The sequence below is a fragment of the Erinaceus europaeus genome, chromosome 5 (genome assembly GCF_950295315.1).
Source record: "Erinaceus europaeus chromosome 5, mEriEur2.1, whole genome shotgun sequence".
NCBI lineage: Eukaryota > Metazoa > Chordata > Mammalia > Eulipotyphla > Erinaceidae > Erinaceus > Erinaceus europaeus.
Window position 1 is genome coordinate 16104169 of NC_080166.1, and position 17411 is coordinate 16121579.

A 17411-nucleotide genomic window follows, 5' to 3' on the forward strand; every position below is an offset into this window, starting at 1 on the left:
TCTGGATCTAAGCCTGCAGACTCTGGGGGTCGGTCCATGGGAGTGCAGGGGGGCCGAAAACCTAAGCTAGGCAGTGGGTGAAGGGACAGGTTGAAGCTCAGTGTGGATTTTCAGCCATCCAGACCCTGCCCCCATGTCATTGGAGGCTGAGCTGTGGTCACAGGCAGACCCAGGCCCTCTGCCCCCGGCCCTTCACACAGCTCCTGGCCTTTCTGGGCTCCCAGGCCCTCTGGGTGCCTGTTCCTCACCCAAGTGTTGGGGACACACAGGTTTGTAATAAGACCCTGGAGAGCACGGGGACTTTGTTGCGCCACATTTGCACATGTGGCAATTGGCGGCAGGATATTGCAGGAGCAGGTGGAGAGCGAGAACTTGAGTACAAAAGGTACCCCCTGTGGGAGGAGTCTGGGTAAAGGCGCCACACCTGGCACTTCCAGGTGTGACGTATGTAAGGGCTTAAGAGAATAGGGTTTAAGGGGACAGGTGGTGGCGCACCGGTTAAGCGCACATAGTACTAAGCACAAGGACCTTCACAAGGATCCAGATTCCTGCCCCTGGCTGCCCACCTGGTGGGGGGGGTGCTTCACGAGTGGTGAAGCAGGTCTGCAGGTGTCTATCTTTCTCCCTCTCTATCTCTCTTTCAATTTCTTTCTGTCCTGTCCAATAAAATGGAGAAAAATGGCTGCCAGGAGCAGTGGATTTGTAGTGCAGGCACTGAGCCCCAGCAGTAATCCTGGAGGCAAGACGGGGGGGGGGGGGGGGGGGGGAGGGAGAGAGAAAGAGAAAGAGAAAAAGGTTGAGAGAAAAGAGGGTTTACACACAGAAAGGCATTCTGGGAGCTTCTCCAGGGCCCTGGGTGCCTGGCCCCAAGTTTTCTCTCTAATTTCACTTCTGCACAAACCCTACCACCACGCATGTTCCCTTGTAATTCTTTCAAGAAAATTTCCTGTCACACCTGCGGCAGGCCGCCCACCTCATACATGAGGGCACAGCTGCCTTGCCTGCAAGCTCTCAGAGCTTCAGAAGGTTCCCTGGAAACTGGCAACCCCCCAGCGGGGTGAGCTGCGTGACTGAGTCATTTTTTCCCTCATCCAGTCACTTGTTCTGTTTCCTCCCGCTGCCCTGGGAGTCCTGTTTGGGGGTGCTGGACTCTCCTTGATGTTGGAGACAAGTCCTGTCATCCAGCCTCCAGGCTGGGGGGTACCTGCCAGCTTCTGCCCTGGGGAGCAGCTCCAGGAGGTGTGGAGGGAGGGGCTGTTCGTCACAGGAGGCTTCTCTGATCTCTCTCTTCCTGGAGCTGGGTTTTTACATCCTGACTGTCCTCTTGAGTGGCCTTCTACCACACAGTGGCTTTTTTTAACTTGGTTTTATTTCCATTGTTTAACTTGTGATTAATAGTGGGTTACAAGATTGTGGGATCACAAGATAACAGTTCCACACCCACCACCAAAGTTGTGTCCCCCCCCCCCCAAGGATAACCACCAGATTGTTGGTGGAGAATCAGCTCAGAAGCTTCCTTCAACGCTGCAGGGGGTGGGGCTTGAACCTGAGGAGCACACAGCAATGGAGCTCTGAAACTGGAAAAAAAAATGGCACGGGCGGGGACATGACTGTTGGGTGGGTACAAGCTTTGCATGTGTGATGCCCTGGCCCCTTCCCTAGAAACAGAATACAGACATAAGCGTAGATAGCCACCAACATGCACACGTGGTTTATGTATATGCACCTGTGTTGTTCAGACTTCTCTCTCCTGATACATACTTCTCACATAGAATACAGAGCACGCACTTCTGGGTCACCCATCTGACCAGGGGGCCGTGTGGTGTCGCACCTGGCTGAGTGCACGTGTCACATCACCTACGTGAAGGCTGGAACAAGGTCCTCCAAGCCAGTAATGTGAATAAAAGGGCAGGGACAGCTATTCTGCTGTCCCACAAAAACTTTCAGGCAAGGGAGGTAAAAAAGAGACAGGCATGTGGTCTGGGAGGTGGTGCGGTGATAAAGCTTTGGACTCTCAAGCATGAGGTCCTGAGTTCAATCCCCGCCAGCACATGTGCCAGAGTGATGTCTGGTTCTTTCTCTCTCCTCCTATCTTTCTCATAAATAAATACAAATCTTTAAAAAAAAAAGAGAGAGTGAGAGAGAGAGGCTTGGACACTACATATTGGTCAGAGGATCAATCCCACAGGAAAATATAACCATCAATATTTATGACATATATGCTCCCAATATGTGTGCACCCAAATACATAAAATTTTTAAAAGTGGGGAGTCAGGCGGTAGCGCAGTGGGTTAAGTGCACGTGGTGCGAAACCCAAGGACAGGCGTAAGGATCCTGGTTCGAGACCCCGGCTCCCCACCTGCGGAGGAGTCGCTTCACAAGTGGTGAAGCAGGTCTGCAGGTGTCTGTCTTTCTCTCCCCCTTTTTGTCTTCCCCTCCTCTCTCCTATCCAACAACGATGACAACAATGAAAAAGGGCAACAAAAGGGAATAAATAAATACATAAAAAAATTTAATTTTAAAAAGTATTTACTGATGACCTAGAAATATATATATTTTTTAATTTTTTAAATTATCTTTATTTAGTTGTTGGATAGAGACAGCCAGAAATTGAGAGGAAAGGGGAGACATGGAGAGAAGGAGACAGAGAGACACCTGCAGCACTGCTTCACCACTTATGAAGCATTCCCCCTGCAGGTGGACCAGGGGCTCGAACCTGGGTCCTTACACACTGTGATAATGTTCACTCAACCAGGTGTGCCACTACTCGGCCCCTGGACCCGATTCTTGTTGGAGTCCCCTGCATCTTACAGGCATTCCTGGGAATCAGTCCTTGTCCCCTGCCTGTCCCCCAGTGTGGTGTAATCTGCCCGTGGTGGCCCTGCCTGGGACAGCTGGTTCCGGCTTCTACATGGCAGGTGTCAGCTCTGGAGACGCTTTCTGGGGGTCGCTGTTGGGGACCCTGTGGTTCATATTGCCTGTTATTTATAGATGTGTGACCCATTTCTCTAAAGAGAACCAGTCTTGTCAGAAATCATTGGCTTTCTCTTGCCACATCCGTCTCTGGTAGCCTCCGGGAATGTTTGGCCAACATAAAGGTAAACACAGATAAGGGGTCAAAAGGCTCTTCAGGCAAAAGAAGCCTTATCTGATACCCCTGAACTATGCCTACACCCTTGGGGGAAGGTCAGGAGTTACAGAGTAAACATGGAATTTAATGTGATCATTAGAACTGGAGAGAACAAGTCTGACATACTAAGAGAGAGATTATTGGAATATGTGCACCCCCCCTAAGATGTTTGTACTTGACATAGCTGTTTGGATGTATGTGCTTATGCTCAGTAAAAAGATGGGCGGAGAGGCCCTCACACAGGGCACACCACTGTCTTGCCACTCCAGGCTCTTCTTTCACTGCTGATGGTGTCTGGATTAACTGAGTCAGTCCTGGTTCACAGTGGACACCCAATCCCAGCACATCAGCCACACTGACGCCCTGTGTCTCCCTCCTCTCTTGCAGGCAGTGGCCATCCTGACGGCCACATACCCTGTGGGCCACATGCCCTATGGCTGGCTGACAGAAATACGGGCCGTCTACCCCGCGTTTGACAAGGTGAGTGCCTGTTGTCTGTATCCTGAGCACTTGATGGGCAGTGAGTGGGTGGACGAGGTGGTGCCTCCCCCTCTCCCTCCCTTTGTAAGAAGGTTCTGTCTCCTAGGTCCTGGTTACACGGTACCAGGGATCATTTATTAAGGTTCTGGCTCGTGAAAACTTCTGTATCCAAATGGGCAGATCTTTAAACAAGACGCTGGCAAGAAGTACCCATAGCCAGAGCTGAGTGATACTCTGATCAAACACAAACCAAAAGACATTTTGCATCTTGAGGCCACAGCTGGGGCATCCAGTACACACACAACCATCATCAAGGACCTGGGTTCAAGCCCCTGGTCCCCACCGCAGAGGGGGAAGGTTCATGATAAAGCCATGCTGCAGGTGTCTCTACTCTCTGTTTCTCTCTCTCTCTCTCTCTCTCTCCCCCCCCTGCCTCTATCAAAAACAAATAGAAGGGGGTTGGCAGTGGTGCCCCCACCGTTGAGCACACATGTCACTATATGTGAAGCCTGGGTCCAAATTCCTGCTCCCCACACGCAAAGGAGAAACTTCAAGAGTGGTGGAGGAGGGTTGTAAGTGTCTCTCCTCCTCTCTCCATCTCTTTCTGCTCCTCCTCTCAATTTCTTTCTGTACTGTCAAATGAACAACAACAACAACAACAAACACTGGGAGCAGTGGATTCATCATGTTGGCACAGAGTCCCAGTGATGATCCTAGTGAGAAAGAGAGAAATTAAAAAAAGGAGGGAAGGAGAAAAGTGGGACAAGAAAGAAAGAAAGAAAGAAAGAAAGAAAGAAAGAAAGAAAGAAAGAAAGAAAGAAAGAGAGAAAGGAGGAAAAGAGGAGGTGGTGCAGTAGACAAAGTGTTGGGCCCTCAAGCATGAAGTCTCGATTTCTGTGCTCTAGAACATGTATCTTGGGAAAGAAGGAAAGGGTGGGGCCGGGTGGTGACACACCTGGTTGAACACACGTTACAGTGCACCAGCACCTGGGTTCAAGCCCCCAGTCCCCACCTGCAGGAGGAAAGCTTCAAGAGTGGTGAAGCAGCACTCCATGTCTCTCTCTCTTTCTCTCTCTGTCTTTCTTCCTCTTCCTGATTTCTGGCTGTCTCTATCCAATAAATAAATAAAGATAATAATAAAAAAAATTTAAAGGAAAAGAAATGGCCACCAATGATGGCGGCATCATGTAGGCACCCAGCCCCCTCAATAACCCTGGTGGCAAAAAATAAATAAAATGAGAAGAGAGGAAGGACTTCCACGTGTCTTGCCTAACTTCAGGCAGGCCCAGGTAAACACGGAGTTAGGAGAGTTTGCCTCTCGTGCAGCTTCTTCTGCCGCTCAGCAGGGCCTGAGAAGAGCTGTGTGTGAGAGCGGGTCAAGCAGGCAGAGTCCAGCATGGGTGCGAGGCTCTGGATGAGCTTCCCTGCCACACCTGCAGAAACAGCTACTCTGAAACACTCAGGTGCTCTTGACAGAGGGCAGGGGAGATAGCACAGTGGCTATGCAAAAGGACATTCCTGCCTGAGGCACCAGAGGTCCCAGGTTCGATCCCCAGAACCACCAGGAGCTGGGGTAAACTGAACATAGAGACGTGTACAGTGAAAGGCCTGGAGTCCTATGACTGTCACCTCAAGAGACTTCTGCTTTTGAAGGGAGGAGGGTTGCCTGTTTCTTTCCAGGGTGCCCATCCCCCTGCTCCCCAGGGAGAGCTGACACGGGGCCTTTTAGACTCACTGTGCTGTGCATGTGGCCTTTGGCTGAGTAGTTTTTCTGCAGGGTCCTTGGGAAGGAGGAGGCTCAGCGGAAAAGTGCAGGACTTGCAGGCTTGAAGTTGCAAGTTTGATCCTCAGCACTACACATGCCAGAGTGGTGTCTCTGACGCTCTGTCTCCTTTAAAAGAAATACATTTATTTATTACAATGCTTTATCCACTGTGCCACCTCTTGGACCACCCCTCTCTTTTTCCTAAAAAACTTTATTTTAGAGAGAGGAATTGAGAGGAAAGGAGGATATAGAAATGGAGGGAGATACCTGGCTTCACCACTCATGAAGCTTTCCCCTGCAGGTGGGGACCAGGGACTTGAATCCAGGTCCCCGTGCACTGTAATGTGTGCGTTTAACCAGGTGCACCACTGCCCAGCCCCCGCCCCTTCTCAGTTTTGCTCTGTCTCTATCATATATCTTTTAAAGTCACTCTAAGGAGGGTAGGTAGTGGTGCACCTGGTCGAGCTCATGTTACAATGCACAAGGACCCAGGTTCGAGCCCTTGGCCCCCACCTACAAGGGAAAGTTTCAAGAGCAGTGAAGCAGGGCTGCAGGTGTCTCTCTGGCTTTCCTTGTATATTACCCCCATCCCTTTCAATTTCTTGCTATCTCTACCTAATAGATAAAGATAATACCAAAATAATTAAAATATAAATAAAGTTACTCTAAGGAACTGGTAATGAATTAGCTTCAAGAGCTGGGGGTGGGAGGGCGGGTGCGTTAGAAGAAGCCACAGAGGCAGCCTGAAGGGGAAGCTCAGAGCAGCCTCGGGGAACAGGTGTGTGTGGGGGACCTTGAATACAGTGGGGGCGGGGAGTTGCCAAACAGAGAAAGCAAAAGAAGCACTCAGATACCTACGTGTGCCCAGGTGCGCCAGGCGGAAAAGCACGTTCGGCTCTGGAGAGCAGGGCTGTGGAGGCTGGGGGACCTTCACGTCCCCTTGCAGGTGGTCACCCGGCCTGGCCAGGGTGGCTGGTGTCCAAAGCAGAGAGGAACCCAGCACCCAGGAAAGGTGGGGGGAGCTGATTCTGGGGACCCACCCCTCTCCTGGTGTTAGCCCAGATATCCCTCTGGTCTGGCTGCTGAGAGACGGGGTGGGAGGGGACACCAGAGTGGCAGCTGCCTCCTTCTCTTTGTCCTTTGTCACCTGAGGTTGACAGCTGTCAGTGAAGGCGACCAGGTGGGGGTCGCCGGCGCCTGGTCAGCTCTGGTATGTCTTTGTCCCCCTAGAACAACCCCAGCAACAAGGCGGTGAGTTCCAGCAACACAGTGACCGCAGCCCACATCAAGAAGTTCACGTTCGTGTGCATGGCCTTGTCGCTCACGGTAAGGAGAGGGCAAAGCTACCCATCCTCCCCTCCCTGCCTGGCTCCTTTCTCTGTCTCTGGCTATAGAAGGGGGGAGTACTGACGCCCTGCTTGAGCGTACGTTACCATGCACAGAGACCCAAGTTCAAGCCCCCAGTCCCCTTCCATGTGTGGTGCCAGGGTTAGAACTTGGGCCCAGAAAGGTGTATGTCTGACCAGGTAAGCTGCCTCTAACCTTCCCCCCCACACACACACACACACATAATTTGAACCTTGAATGAACATTGTTCTGAAGCCCATGGCTGAGTATTTCTCTGGTTAGTTCCTGACTCCTACAGTGGGGCTAGATTGTAATGAGGCCACGCAAGATAAAACAGGGCACCGCTGGGCATCCCCTGTGTCATAATCTTGTCCTTAGCTGCCCTGTCACCCCAGCCCAGCCTCCTCTTGCTGCTCTGTCCCCAGAGAAGTGGGGGGGGGGGGGGGGCGGGCAGGTGCCCTGTTCCAAGGAGGAGCTTCTGATAGTTTGAGCCGAGGAGGCTTCACCCCAGACGACCCCACTCACTGCTTGCAGGATTCTTCCATCAGCCCTGCCAGCTTCTCCATGGCTCCCGGACCTATTAGCAAAAACACCCAAGAAGCTTCCAACTGTCTCCAGGAGCATTTTAGGGAAAAAAATCAGAGAAGGTTTCTGTTCCAGGAACAGACCTCAGCGCTTGGAGCCTGACTCTGGCTGGACTGGAGAAAGTCTGAGAGGCTTCCCGTGACAGATTCTGGGGGCTGGGCCTCCCTCTTGCTGGCTGCTCCCTCTCTGGCTACTTAAACGCTGTTCCACAGCTCGGGGTGGATCCAGCACAGAACCTTCTAGAATGGGCATGTGGGTGCAGCTTCCCCACCTCCCTCCCAGCCTGCAGCCTGGACCTCAAAATAAATGCTGTGAAGTTAAGACAAGTCTAAAATACTGGATTGTCAGAAAAGTCATGACATATTTTTTTAGAGAGTATGAGGATCTTTTTAATTTTTATTTGTAAAATGGAGATATTGACAGGACCATAGGGTAAGAGGCGTGCAATTCCCACCCCCAGAACTCCATATCCCATCCATCACCCCCCCATAGCTTTCCTATTCTTTGTCCCTCTGGGAGTATGGTCATTATGGGATGCAGAAGGTGGAAGGAAAACAGAAACGTTATGCATGTGCAAACTAAGTCAACTGTAAAACATTAATTCCCCCAGTGAAGAAATAAAAAAAGAAAGAAAAGGGAAAGGAAAAAATTGTTTAATTAAAAATATATATTTTAAAATATTTTAGTCATTTTATTTTATTTTTTTGCCTCCAGGGTTATTGCTGGGGCTCAGTGCCTGCACCATGAATCCACTGCTCCTGGAGGCCATTTTATCCCCCTTTTGTTGCCCTTGTTGTTGTAGCCTTGTTGTGGTTATTATGGTTGTTGTTGATGTCGTTGTTGTTGGATAGGACAGAGAGAAATGGAGAGAGGAGGGGAAGACAGGGGGAGAGAAAGACAGACACCGGCAGACCTGCTTCACCGCCTGTGAAGCGACTCCCCTGCAGGTGGGGAGCCGGGGGCTCAAACCAGGATCCTTATGCCTGTCCTTGCACTTTATACCACATGCGCTTAACCCGCTGCGCTACCGCCCGACCCCCTATTCATTTTATTTTAATGAGCGAGAGACAGATACAGAGAGAAAGACCAGAGCCCTGCTCCGCTCTGGCTGATGGTTCTTCTTCTAGCGTTTGCCCTTCTTCCGTAGCCAGTCAACAGGTCAGGTTGAAAGCTGTCAGGAGCTGCTTGTTGCTGGCTTTGAAAGTGACTGGGATCCATGTGGATTCAGTCAGCTAGAAAGGATCGTCAGTTTCCCCAATGAATGGGTACTCACGGGATGCACCACGAGAAGGTCGATCCAATGCATCCCATGATGGTGCTGTGGGGGATTGAGCCAGGGCCCTCAGAGCCTCAGGCAGGAGAATCTTTTGCAGAACCACTATGCTATCTTCTCTGCCCTTTAAAAAATATTTTTAACAAACAGCTTAGTTTTAAAGCTTCAGAACCTCAGAGACACCCCCACCCCACCCCCCACCTCAGCCCCTTTAGGAAAGGAAGCAAAAAGGCGGCGTTTCAGAGGAGGGTGAGTTCGAGGTAAAACCCGCACCATCCACCTGTCTCCCTGCGACAGAGAGTCAGCCCCTCCAGTGGGGCCCAGCTGAGCCCCAAGGACCTCTGCTCCCCAGGGGAGGCTGGCACCCCAGAGATAGAAGCAGCAGCTCCGCCTTGTCCCCATCCTTCCGGGGTGCTGCCTCCTTTGAGGACAATGAGGAGAGAACAAGACTCAGTATTTATAGTATTTATCTAATCCCTGCCACCTGCTGCATTCCCTCCCCCCCCCCCTCAGCAGACCAGTGACAGACCTGGAGTCTGACCCTCCTTAGCTAGCCCCATCCTCAGTTTCCCCCACTGGGATTCTTTGCACCATTCCAGGGCAAAGTTTTATTCCTTTAAGGGCCAGTTTTAGACCTTGCAGTCTTGGGGTGCTTCCTGTACTCTCCTTTCCAACTTTGCAGATGTTCTGGCCAGTGGGTCAATTCCTTTCTCACTCTGTCTCTCTCTCATTCTCACTCTCTCTCTCTCCGCCCCCCCTTCCTGAAGACTGATTTGTGGGGAGTCGGGCGGTCGCGCAGCAAGCTAAGCGCACATGGTACAAAGCACAAGGACCGGCATAAGGATCCGGGTTCAAGCCCCCGGCTCCCGACCTGCAGGGGAGTCGCTTCACAAGTGGTAAAGCAGGTCTGCAGGTGTCTGTCTTTCTCTCCCTCTGTCTTCCACTTCTCTCTCCATTTCTCTCTGTCCTATACAACAACGATGACATCAGTGACAACAACAAGGGCAACAAAATGGGAAAAATGGCTTCCAGGAGCAGTGGATTTGTAGTGCAGGCACCGAGCCCCGGCAATAACCCTGGAGGCAAAAAAGAAAAAGACTGATTTGTTTTGCTAGCTGTAGAGAGGAGAGAGAGCGAGGACCAGCACAGCACTTTGGTACATGCAACACCAGGGATCGAACTCGGGGCCTTGTACTTACATGTCCAGCATTCTGACCACTGTATGCTCTCTCCTCTCTTGCTGTCTCCTGTGAGAGCATTTTTGGGGGTAGTTTAGGGTGTGAGGTTTCATGCCGCCAAGATTCCACTGCTTCCAGCAGGGTTTTTATTTTTTATCTTCTATTTTAATTTCAGAGACAGGGAGGAATAGAGAGTCGAGGAGGTAGGGAGACACATCAGAACACCATCAACATCTGCATAGCTTCCCAGGCTGGGGAGACAGCATAATGCTCATGCAGAGACGCTCATGCCGGAAGCCCCAGGGAGGGGCTCGGGGAATTAGCAAGATGGGTGCTCTACCAGGTGAATCGACTCCCAGCCCTTCAGAGCTGCCTGTCAGCCCCACTGGAATTCAGTCTCAGCCTCCTCCTTCCCTCCCTCCTCTACCTCTGCACGCTGGGTCCTGGGGGCAAAATCACTAGGCTGGTGAGGACAACCCGGGTGCCCCTTCCTGGGGCTGGAGCTGCCCCGCCTTCAGCCGAGGAGACGGTGGCACTAACGGACTTCTTCCTGCAGTGGTGCCAGCCAGTCCCCTGCACCCTGCCCGCCCCGGGGCCTGTGTGAGGCTTTGTCCCCGCCCGCCCCCATGCCTTTGGTGGACACTGCGTCCCATTGTTCCCCGAGGACAGAGGAAAGGACTCTGGGGGGGAGGGTGGGCTTGGTGCCTGCCCCCCCCACCTCTGCCCGCCTCCCCCACCTCCCATCCCCACCCTGGGGCCTGTCAGCAGGCACTAGGCAGTGGTTGCTCATTTTATGGGGGGGGGGGGTTAAAGCCATGAAAACTGCCAGCCCAGAAGTGTGTGCCCCCAGTGGTCAACAGATGAAAGAGCAGAGAGAGTGTTGCTGGCAGCTGCCAGCGTTGGCTCAGCTCAGTGAGATGGTCGGGACATAAAGTTGAGCATCTCTGGGTGGAGCGCTCACATTACAGTGCACAGGAACCTGGGTTCAAGTCCCCAGCTCTCCACCTGCTGGGGGGAAAGCTTCACAAGTGGTGAGGCAGGTGTCTCTCCCCCTCTTTATCTCCCCCTCCCCTCTCAATATCTGAATCAGTCAAATAAATAAAATATAAAGGAACAAGCAAGCAAACAAAAAACACCCCACTTTGACCTGTTTTATTTTTTTGGTGGTTTCACCTATGCGCAGTCTTGCCATAGCGAGCTGATTCTTTCATTCTCAGAGACAGAGAGGGAGAGAAGCCACAGTACTGTTCATTTCTAGAGCTTCCCCCAGTGTCACTGTGGCTCTCTGATGTGGCGCCAGGCTCGAGTCTAGGCTGATACTTGACAGGGCAAATAAGAGCTGTTTCTCTGACCCTCTTCTTTGCTGTAAGAAAAAAACTTAAAAAAAAAACTTTTTATTGGGGGTCGGGCGGTAACGCAATGGGTTAAGTGCAGGTGGTGCAAAGTGCAAGGACTGGCATAAGGATCCTTGTTCGAGCCCCCGGATCCCCACCTGCAGGGGAGTCACTTCACAGGCAGTGCAGCAGGTCTGCACGTGTCTGTCTTTCTTTCCCCCTCTCTGTCTTCCCCTCCTCTCTCCATTTCTCTCTGTCCTATCCAACAACAATGACATCAATAACAACAATGACAATAATAACAACAAGGGCAACAAAAATGAGAGAAAAAATAGCCTCTAGGAGCAGTGGATTCGCAGTGCCGGCACTGAGTTCCAGTAATAACACTGGAGGCAAAAAAAAAAAAAAAACCTTTTTATTATTATTCATGTATTTATTTGCTTTATTGGGAGGGTTAAAGGTTGCTGATACATAGGTGCAACTTCTCACCTCCCCAAGGCAGGGTGGGTAGGACACTCTTACCCACAACCGAGGTCCCTGTCAGCCATTACGCACCTGGACCCCAACTCCCCTCCTCCCTCCCTCCCTTCCCTTCCCTTCCCTTCCCTTCCCCAGAGTCATTTGCTTTGGTGCACTAAGGGAAAACAGAAGGTAAAATTTGGGCTGGGTATTACTATTCTTTTGAGCAGGACACTGTTCAGCTCTTGCTTATGGTAGTACTAGCCAGGGACCGAGTCTAGAACCCCTGGCATGAGGGGCTGTTGCAGAAACCCCTGCACTAACTCCCGCGCCTTGGGCTTCACCATTTTAAAAGTGTGCCACTTCCTCACGAGTTTTTTTTTTTTTTTTTTTTTGCTTGTTCGTGCAGAACTGGGGAATGAAACCAGGCTCATGTGTGTGTGAGAGAGAGACTGACGGGCCGGGCAGTGGTGCACAGAGTTAAGTGCACATAGTATGAAGCGCGAGGACCTGCTCAAAGATCCCAGTTCAATCCCCCAGCTCCCCCCCTGCTGGGGGGGGGGGCGTCACTTTGCAAGCGGTGAAGCAGGTCTGCACGTATCTCTCTGTCTCCCCCTCCTCTCTCAGTTTCTCTCTCTGTCCTATCCAAAAAAATTTAAAAATTTTTTAAAAGGCTACCAGGAGCAGTGGATTCGTAGTGCAGCCACCAAGCCCCAGCAATAACCCTGGAGGGAGGGAGGGAGAGAGATTAATACTGACATTCTCCCAGTGCCAAACTCCACACCCATTTTACTTGGAGGAGAGAGGGAGAGCCCCCAGCCCTGTCCTACCATGCATAGAACTCCCCCTGCACCCATCGGGGCTGGAACTCGGGGCCTCAGCACAGTAAGCCGGTCTTTTACTAGCTCAGGACGCATGTCCATGAGTCTGCTACTCCCCTGACCCAGAGCCAGTGGCCAAGGCGTGGAACTTCCTAGATAGACTTCAGGTTTGGAGAGAGCAGGAGGCATTCTGAGAGAGACCAGGCAGTGTGACCCCCATCTGCTATGCCCTCTGCCGTCTGGGCTTGTGACGCCCCCTGCTGCTGGGAGCATAGCAGTGCCGTCAGCAAAAGCTGGGCTGTGCTCCGAATTTCAAGTCTTAGGTCTGAGAGCATGCTGAGTGGGGCGCCCCCAAGAAGTGTGTACTTTGGGAGTTTTTAATTAGCTAATTCTTTAATATTTTATTTACTGGGTAAAGACAGAGATAAGGGGAGACAGAGAGACACCTGCAGCTCTGCTCCACCACTCATGAAGCTTCCCCCTGCAGGTGTGGGCCAGGGGCTTAAACCTGGGTCCCTGTGCATAGTAACATGCGTGCTCAACCTGGCGTGCCACCTCCTGGCCCCTAGGAATCATTTTTACGTGAGAGAGACACCAGTGTGCTGCTGGGCTCTGGCATTCAACAGTACTGGGGACTGAAACTGGGACCTCAGGCGTGAAGGCTCCAGGGCACGGAGTCATCTGCCTGGCCAGAAGTGAGCTCATTTGGGGATTTTTCTCCTGTCTAAATGACAACAGAGAGGCTGTTCTTTATTTCCTTTCTTGTCCTGTCTCCAAGCCCCTGTAATTTTCAGAGGCTGGGGAGATAGCATGATGGTTCTGCAAAAGACTCTCATTCCTGAGGCTCTGAGGTCCCAGGTTCAATCCCCAGCACCACCATCAGCCAGAGCTGAGCAGGCCTCTGGGGTATGTAAAATATATACTGAGTTGTTACAAAAATCATGATGTATTTTTTATGCAAAGGATGTGTGTCTACTTAATTCATTAAAATAAATATTCTTAAAAAGAAAGACAGTGATTTGAGGACTGGTGGAATAGCTCACCTTGGTAGCGCACTGCTTTGCTCTGTGCAAGACCCAGGTTCCCCCACCACAATGGTGAAAGCCTGGTGCTGTGGTCTCTTTCTTTCTTTCTTTCTTTCTTTTTTTCTTTCTTTCTTTCTTTCTTTCTTTCTTCTTTCTTTTTTGTTATTGGATAGAGACCGAGAGAAATTGAGAGAGAGGGGGGAGATAGAGAGGAAGAGAGACAGACAGACACCTGCAGACCTGCTTCACCGCCTGTGAAGCGACTCCCCTGTGTCGTTTTTGCCGGGCTGGCTTCACAGGCGGGTAACAGATGACCAGAAACTCGTGGCTGAGCTGAGAACGCAGTTTAATCTTTATTCACGAGCAAGCAAACAGTCCAACACCTAAATCACCACACCATGTGCTCCTCCGTCTTTCTCCTCCTGTGGCAGAGAGGAAGTACGTAGGCTAGGGGGCGGGGAGAAGGGAGAAGCGGGAGATTAGCAATGGCTAAACCAGATCTCCCAGAGGTGGGGGGAGTGAGACCAAACCAATGTAACAGAAAAGACCATGTAAATAGACCACAATGTCAAGCAATGTAACAAAATGTAACAAAAGCAGAACTAGAAGCACCACCCCTGTAGGTGGGGAGCCAGGGGCTCTAACCGGGATCCTAACGAGTTCTTGAGCTTTGCACCACAGGCACTTAACCTGCTGTGCTACCGCCCAACTCCCTGTGGTCTCTATCTGTATGTCTTTTTGTCTCTAACTAGCAAGAAAAAAAATTCCAGGGGGCTGGAGACACCCCATCCCCCTGCCCTGTCAGGATCACCTGGGATGTGTGGCCAGTCTCCCTGCTCTGAGGATCTCTGGGGGGGTGGCAGATTGCAGAAGGTGCAAGGCCTGGTGGGAGATGAGGACAAGACATCAGGTCCCCTGTACCCCTTCTCCTGACAGCCCCTGTGTGTGCCTGAGCCCCCCCCCCCCGTCTGTATCCCCCCAGCTGTGCTTCGTGATGTTCTGGACGCCCAACGTGTCCGAGAAGATCCTGATTGACATCATCGGGGTGGACTTTGCCTTCGCCGAGCTCTGCGTGGTGCCCCTGAGAATCTTCTCCTTCTTCCCCATCCCGGGTCAGAGCCCCTGCTGCCCCAGCCCATCTTCTGCAGCCACTGTGCCTTCCAAGAAGCAGACTGCACCCCAAAAAGAATTTGGGTCTATACCCCGGGTGGGGGGAATACTAAGGGAAGATGACCAGAGGGCTCTGAACCCCAGTTCCATCGGGACCCGGAACTTTGGTGACCAGGAACCTTTGTTTTTGCCCCATGCCTGAGAGGGAAGAGATTCTGGACTACATGTGAGAAAGTCAGGCGCTGTTTCTCTTATCTGGGTGGGAAGAGGAAAAACAAAGACACTCCACTGGGAAGTAGTAACAGTGTAGGTGTGACTCAGAAAGGAAGCGAAGGCAGGGTAGTGGGGAAAATGGGCAAAAAAAAGAGAGAGAGAGAGAGAGATTTGCATATATAGTCTCTGTGACTTTGGGAGAGCCACTGCTGTTTCCAATGCAAGGAACGGGGACACAGAGCTCTGGGGGTGGGCACGGGGTGGAAAGAGACCCGTGTTATCGTCTCATCTCAAACATCGGTTTTAAATCACTGATAAGGATGAGAGGAGAAGCAAGATGCAGGGCAGTCCAGCCTGGCTTGGTGATTGCAGGTGCTTGGAGTTTCTAGAAGCCACTGGCCCTACTGGGAAGGCAGGGCCAGGGCCTGATGGGGGGGGGGGTGTCTCAGGACTGTGGGAATGGGGGTGGGGGGTTGGGGCGTAACTGAGGAGTCCTGTGCCCTGCCCACAGTCACCGTGAGGGCCCACCTCACCGGCTGGCTGATGACCTTGAAGAAGACCTTCGTGCTGGCCCCCAGCTCTGTGCTACGTATCATCGTCCTCATCACCAGCCTGGTGGTCCTGCCCTACCTGGGGTGAGTAGCCCTCAGGGGGTCCATTCTGCCCCTGCAGCATTCCAGACCGGCCCTGGGAGCCCCAGCACCACATGGGAGCACCGTGGGGCATAGAGAGGAGCTCCACGGATGGTGGAGCAGTGTTTGGATGTCTTCCCCCCACACCCCAGCTGTCTCTTCTGTCCTTCCTCTTGCTCTAAAATAAAGAATGAAAGGGGAGGTGGGCAGTAGCGCAGAGGGTTAAGTGCAGGTGGTGTGAAGCACAAGGACCAGTGTAAGGATCCCAGTTCGAGCTCCTGGCTCCACACCTGCAGGGTGTCACTTCACAGGTGGTGAAGCAGGTCTGCAGGTGTCTGTCTTTCTCTCCCCTGTCTGTCTTCCCCTCCTCTCTCCATTTCTCTGTCCTATCCAACAATAATGACATAAATAACAACAATAATAATAACTACAACAATAAAACAAGGACAACAAATAGGAATAAATATTTTTAAATAAATAAATAAAAATACAATAAAGAATGAAAAACTCAGCCCAGAGAGGCCCCTGGGTGATATCACATGTGCACAAGGCCATGGGTTCAATTACCTGCACTGCAAAAAGAAAGGGGGGGAGGGGAGGAGCTAGCTCACTTGGATAGCAAGCCGCTTTGCATGTGTGAGACTCAGGTTCAAGCCCAGCCCCTCTGCACTGAAGGAAGCTTCAGTACTGTGGGGAGTTTCCATCTTTTTCTCTCTCTCCCCTCCCCCATCTACCAGAAAGGAAGGCAGGCAGGCAGGCAGCCAGGCGGTGGTGCGCCTGGTTAAGCGCACACATCACAGTGCACAAGGACCTGGGTTCAAGCCCCTGGTCCTTGAAACTTTCCCTGCAGATGGAAAGTTTCATGAGTGGTGACTTAGTGCTGCAGGGCTTTCTGTCCTTTCCCTCTTTTTTTTTTTTTTAAGATTTTATTTATTTATGAGAAAGATAGAAGGAGAGAAAGAGCCAGACATCACTCTGGTACATGTGCTGCCGGGGATGGAACTCAGGACCTCCTGCTTGAGAGTCTAATGTTTTATCCACTGCGCCACCTCCTGAACCATTCTCTTTCCCTCTTTATCTCCTCCTCCCTTCATAATTTCTCTTTGTCTCTAATAATAAATAAATTATAAAAAGAAGGAATGAAGGAAGGAAGGAGGGATAGATGGATGCAGGGGCTGGGAGATGACACAGTGGGTAGACTGCACACCTTACCAGCCGTGAGGACTTGGGTTCAGTTCCCTGGCACCACGTGGAGAGCACCAAAGGGAATTCCATGAAGACTCTGGTGTTTATCATGGGGCAGGAGATGGGTGGGGGGAGAGGCACAGAGCTTTAGTGTTGGGCTGGGCGGGGGTAGACAGCATGATGGTTACGCAAAGAGACGCTCATGCCTGAGGCTCCTAACTCCCAGGTTTAATCCCCTGTACCACCATAAGCCAGAACAGAACAGTGCTCTGATAAAAAAAAGAAAAAGAAAAAGAAAGAAATGCAGGAGACAACTTTAAAACAACAAAGGAACTCCATGGATGGTGAAGGGGTACTTTGATATCTCTCTCTTTCTCTTTCTGTCTCTAAGGATATTTGATATGAAAACGGGTCCTGGAGGTCTGTTTTATCACGCATGTGCAAAGCCCTGGGTTCACTCCCTGGCATTGCATATTTAAAAAAAAAAAATCAGAACTGCAGAGTGACGACTTGTACATCTGTCTGCCCTGGTGCTGGGTGGTGGCCATCCATTCTGGTAAAGGGCTTTTGGGACCCGGCTGCCTCCCAGTGTTCCTGGACACCCACTATGCTGCGGCAGGCTGGGAGAGCCCTGTGCCCTGGCCAGCGCGCTGGCCCCGCAGCTCCATGCCTGTGGAGGGTGGGTGGACCAAGTTTGCCCCGCTTGATTCTGACGACAGCGCTGCCCTTTGCCTTTTCCTCCAGGGTTCACGGGGCCACCCTGGGTGTGGGCTCCCTCCTGGCAGGCTTTGTGGGAGAGTCCACCATGGTGGCCATAGCGGCGTGCTACGTCTACAGGAAGCAGGTGAGTCTGGGGCAGCTGCAGGCAGGAGCT

The 17411-nt window shown here is 51.7% G+C and overlaps 1 protein-coding gene across 1 annotated transcript in view; it reads left to right on the forward strand.

Annotated features, from left to right (window-relative positions):
* The window catches only part of ANKH (ANKH inorganic pyrophosphate transport regulator), a 120811-nt gene that overhangs the window by 100789 nt on the left and 2611 nt on the right, over nt 1-17411 (forward strand). Inside the window, exons 7-11 of the mRNA XM_007524217.3 lie at nt 3518-3610; nt 6606-6701; nt 14380-14509; nt 15232-15355; nt 17282-17381. Of these exons, the coding sequence (XP_007524279.1) occupies nt 3518-3610; nt 6606-6701; nt 14380-14509; nt 15232-15355; nt 17282-17381 (543 nt within the window). The remainder of the gene's footprint in view (nt 1-3517; nt 3611-6605; nt 6702-14379; nt 14510-15231; nt 15356-17281; nt 17382-17411) is intronic.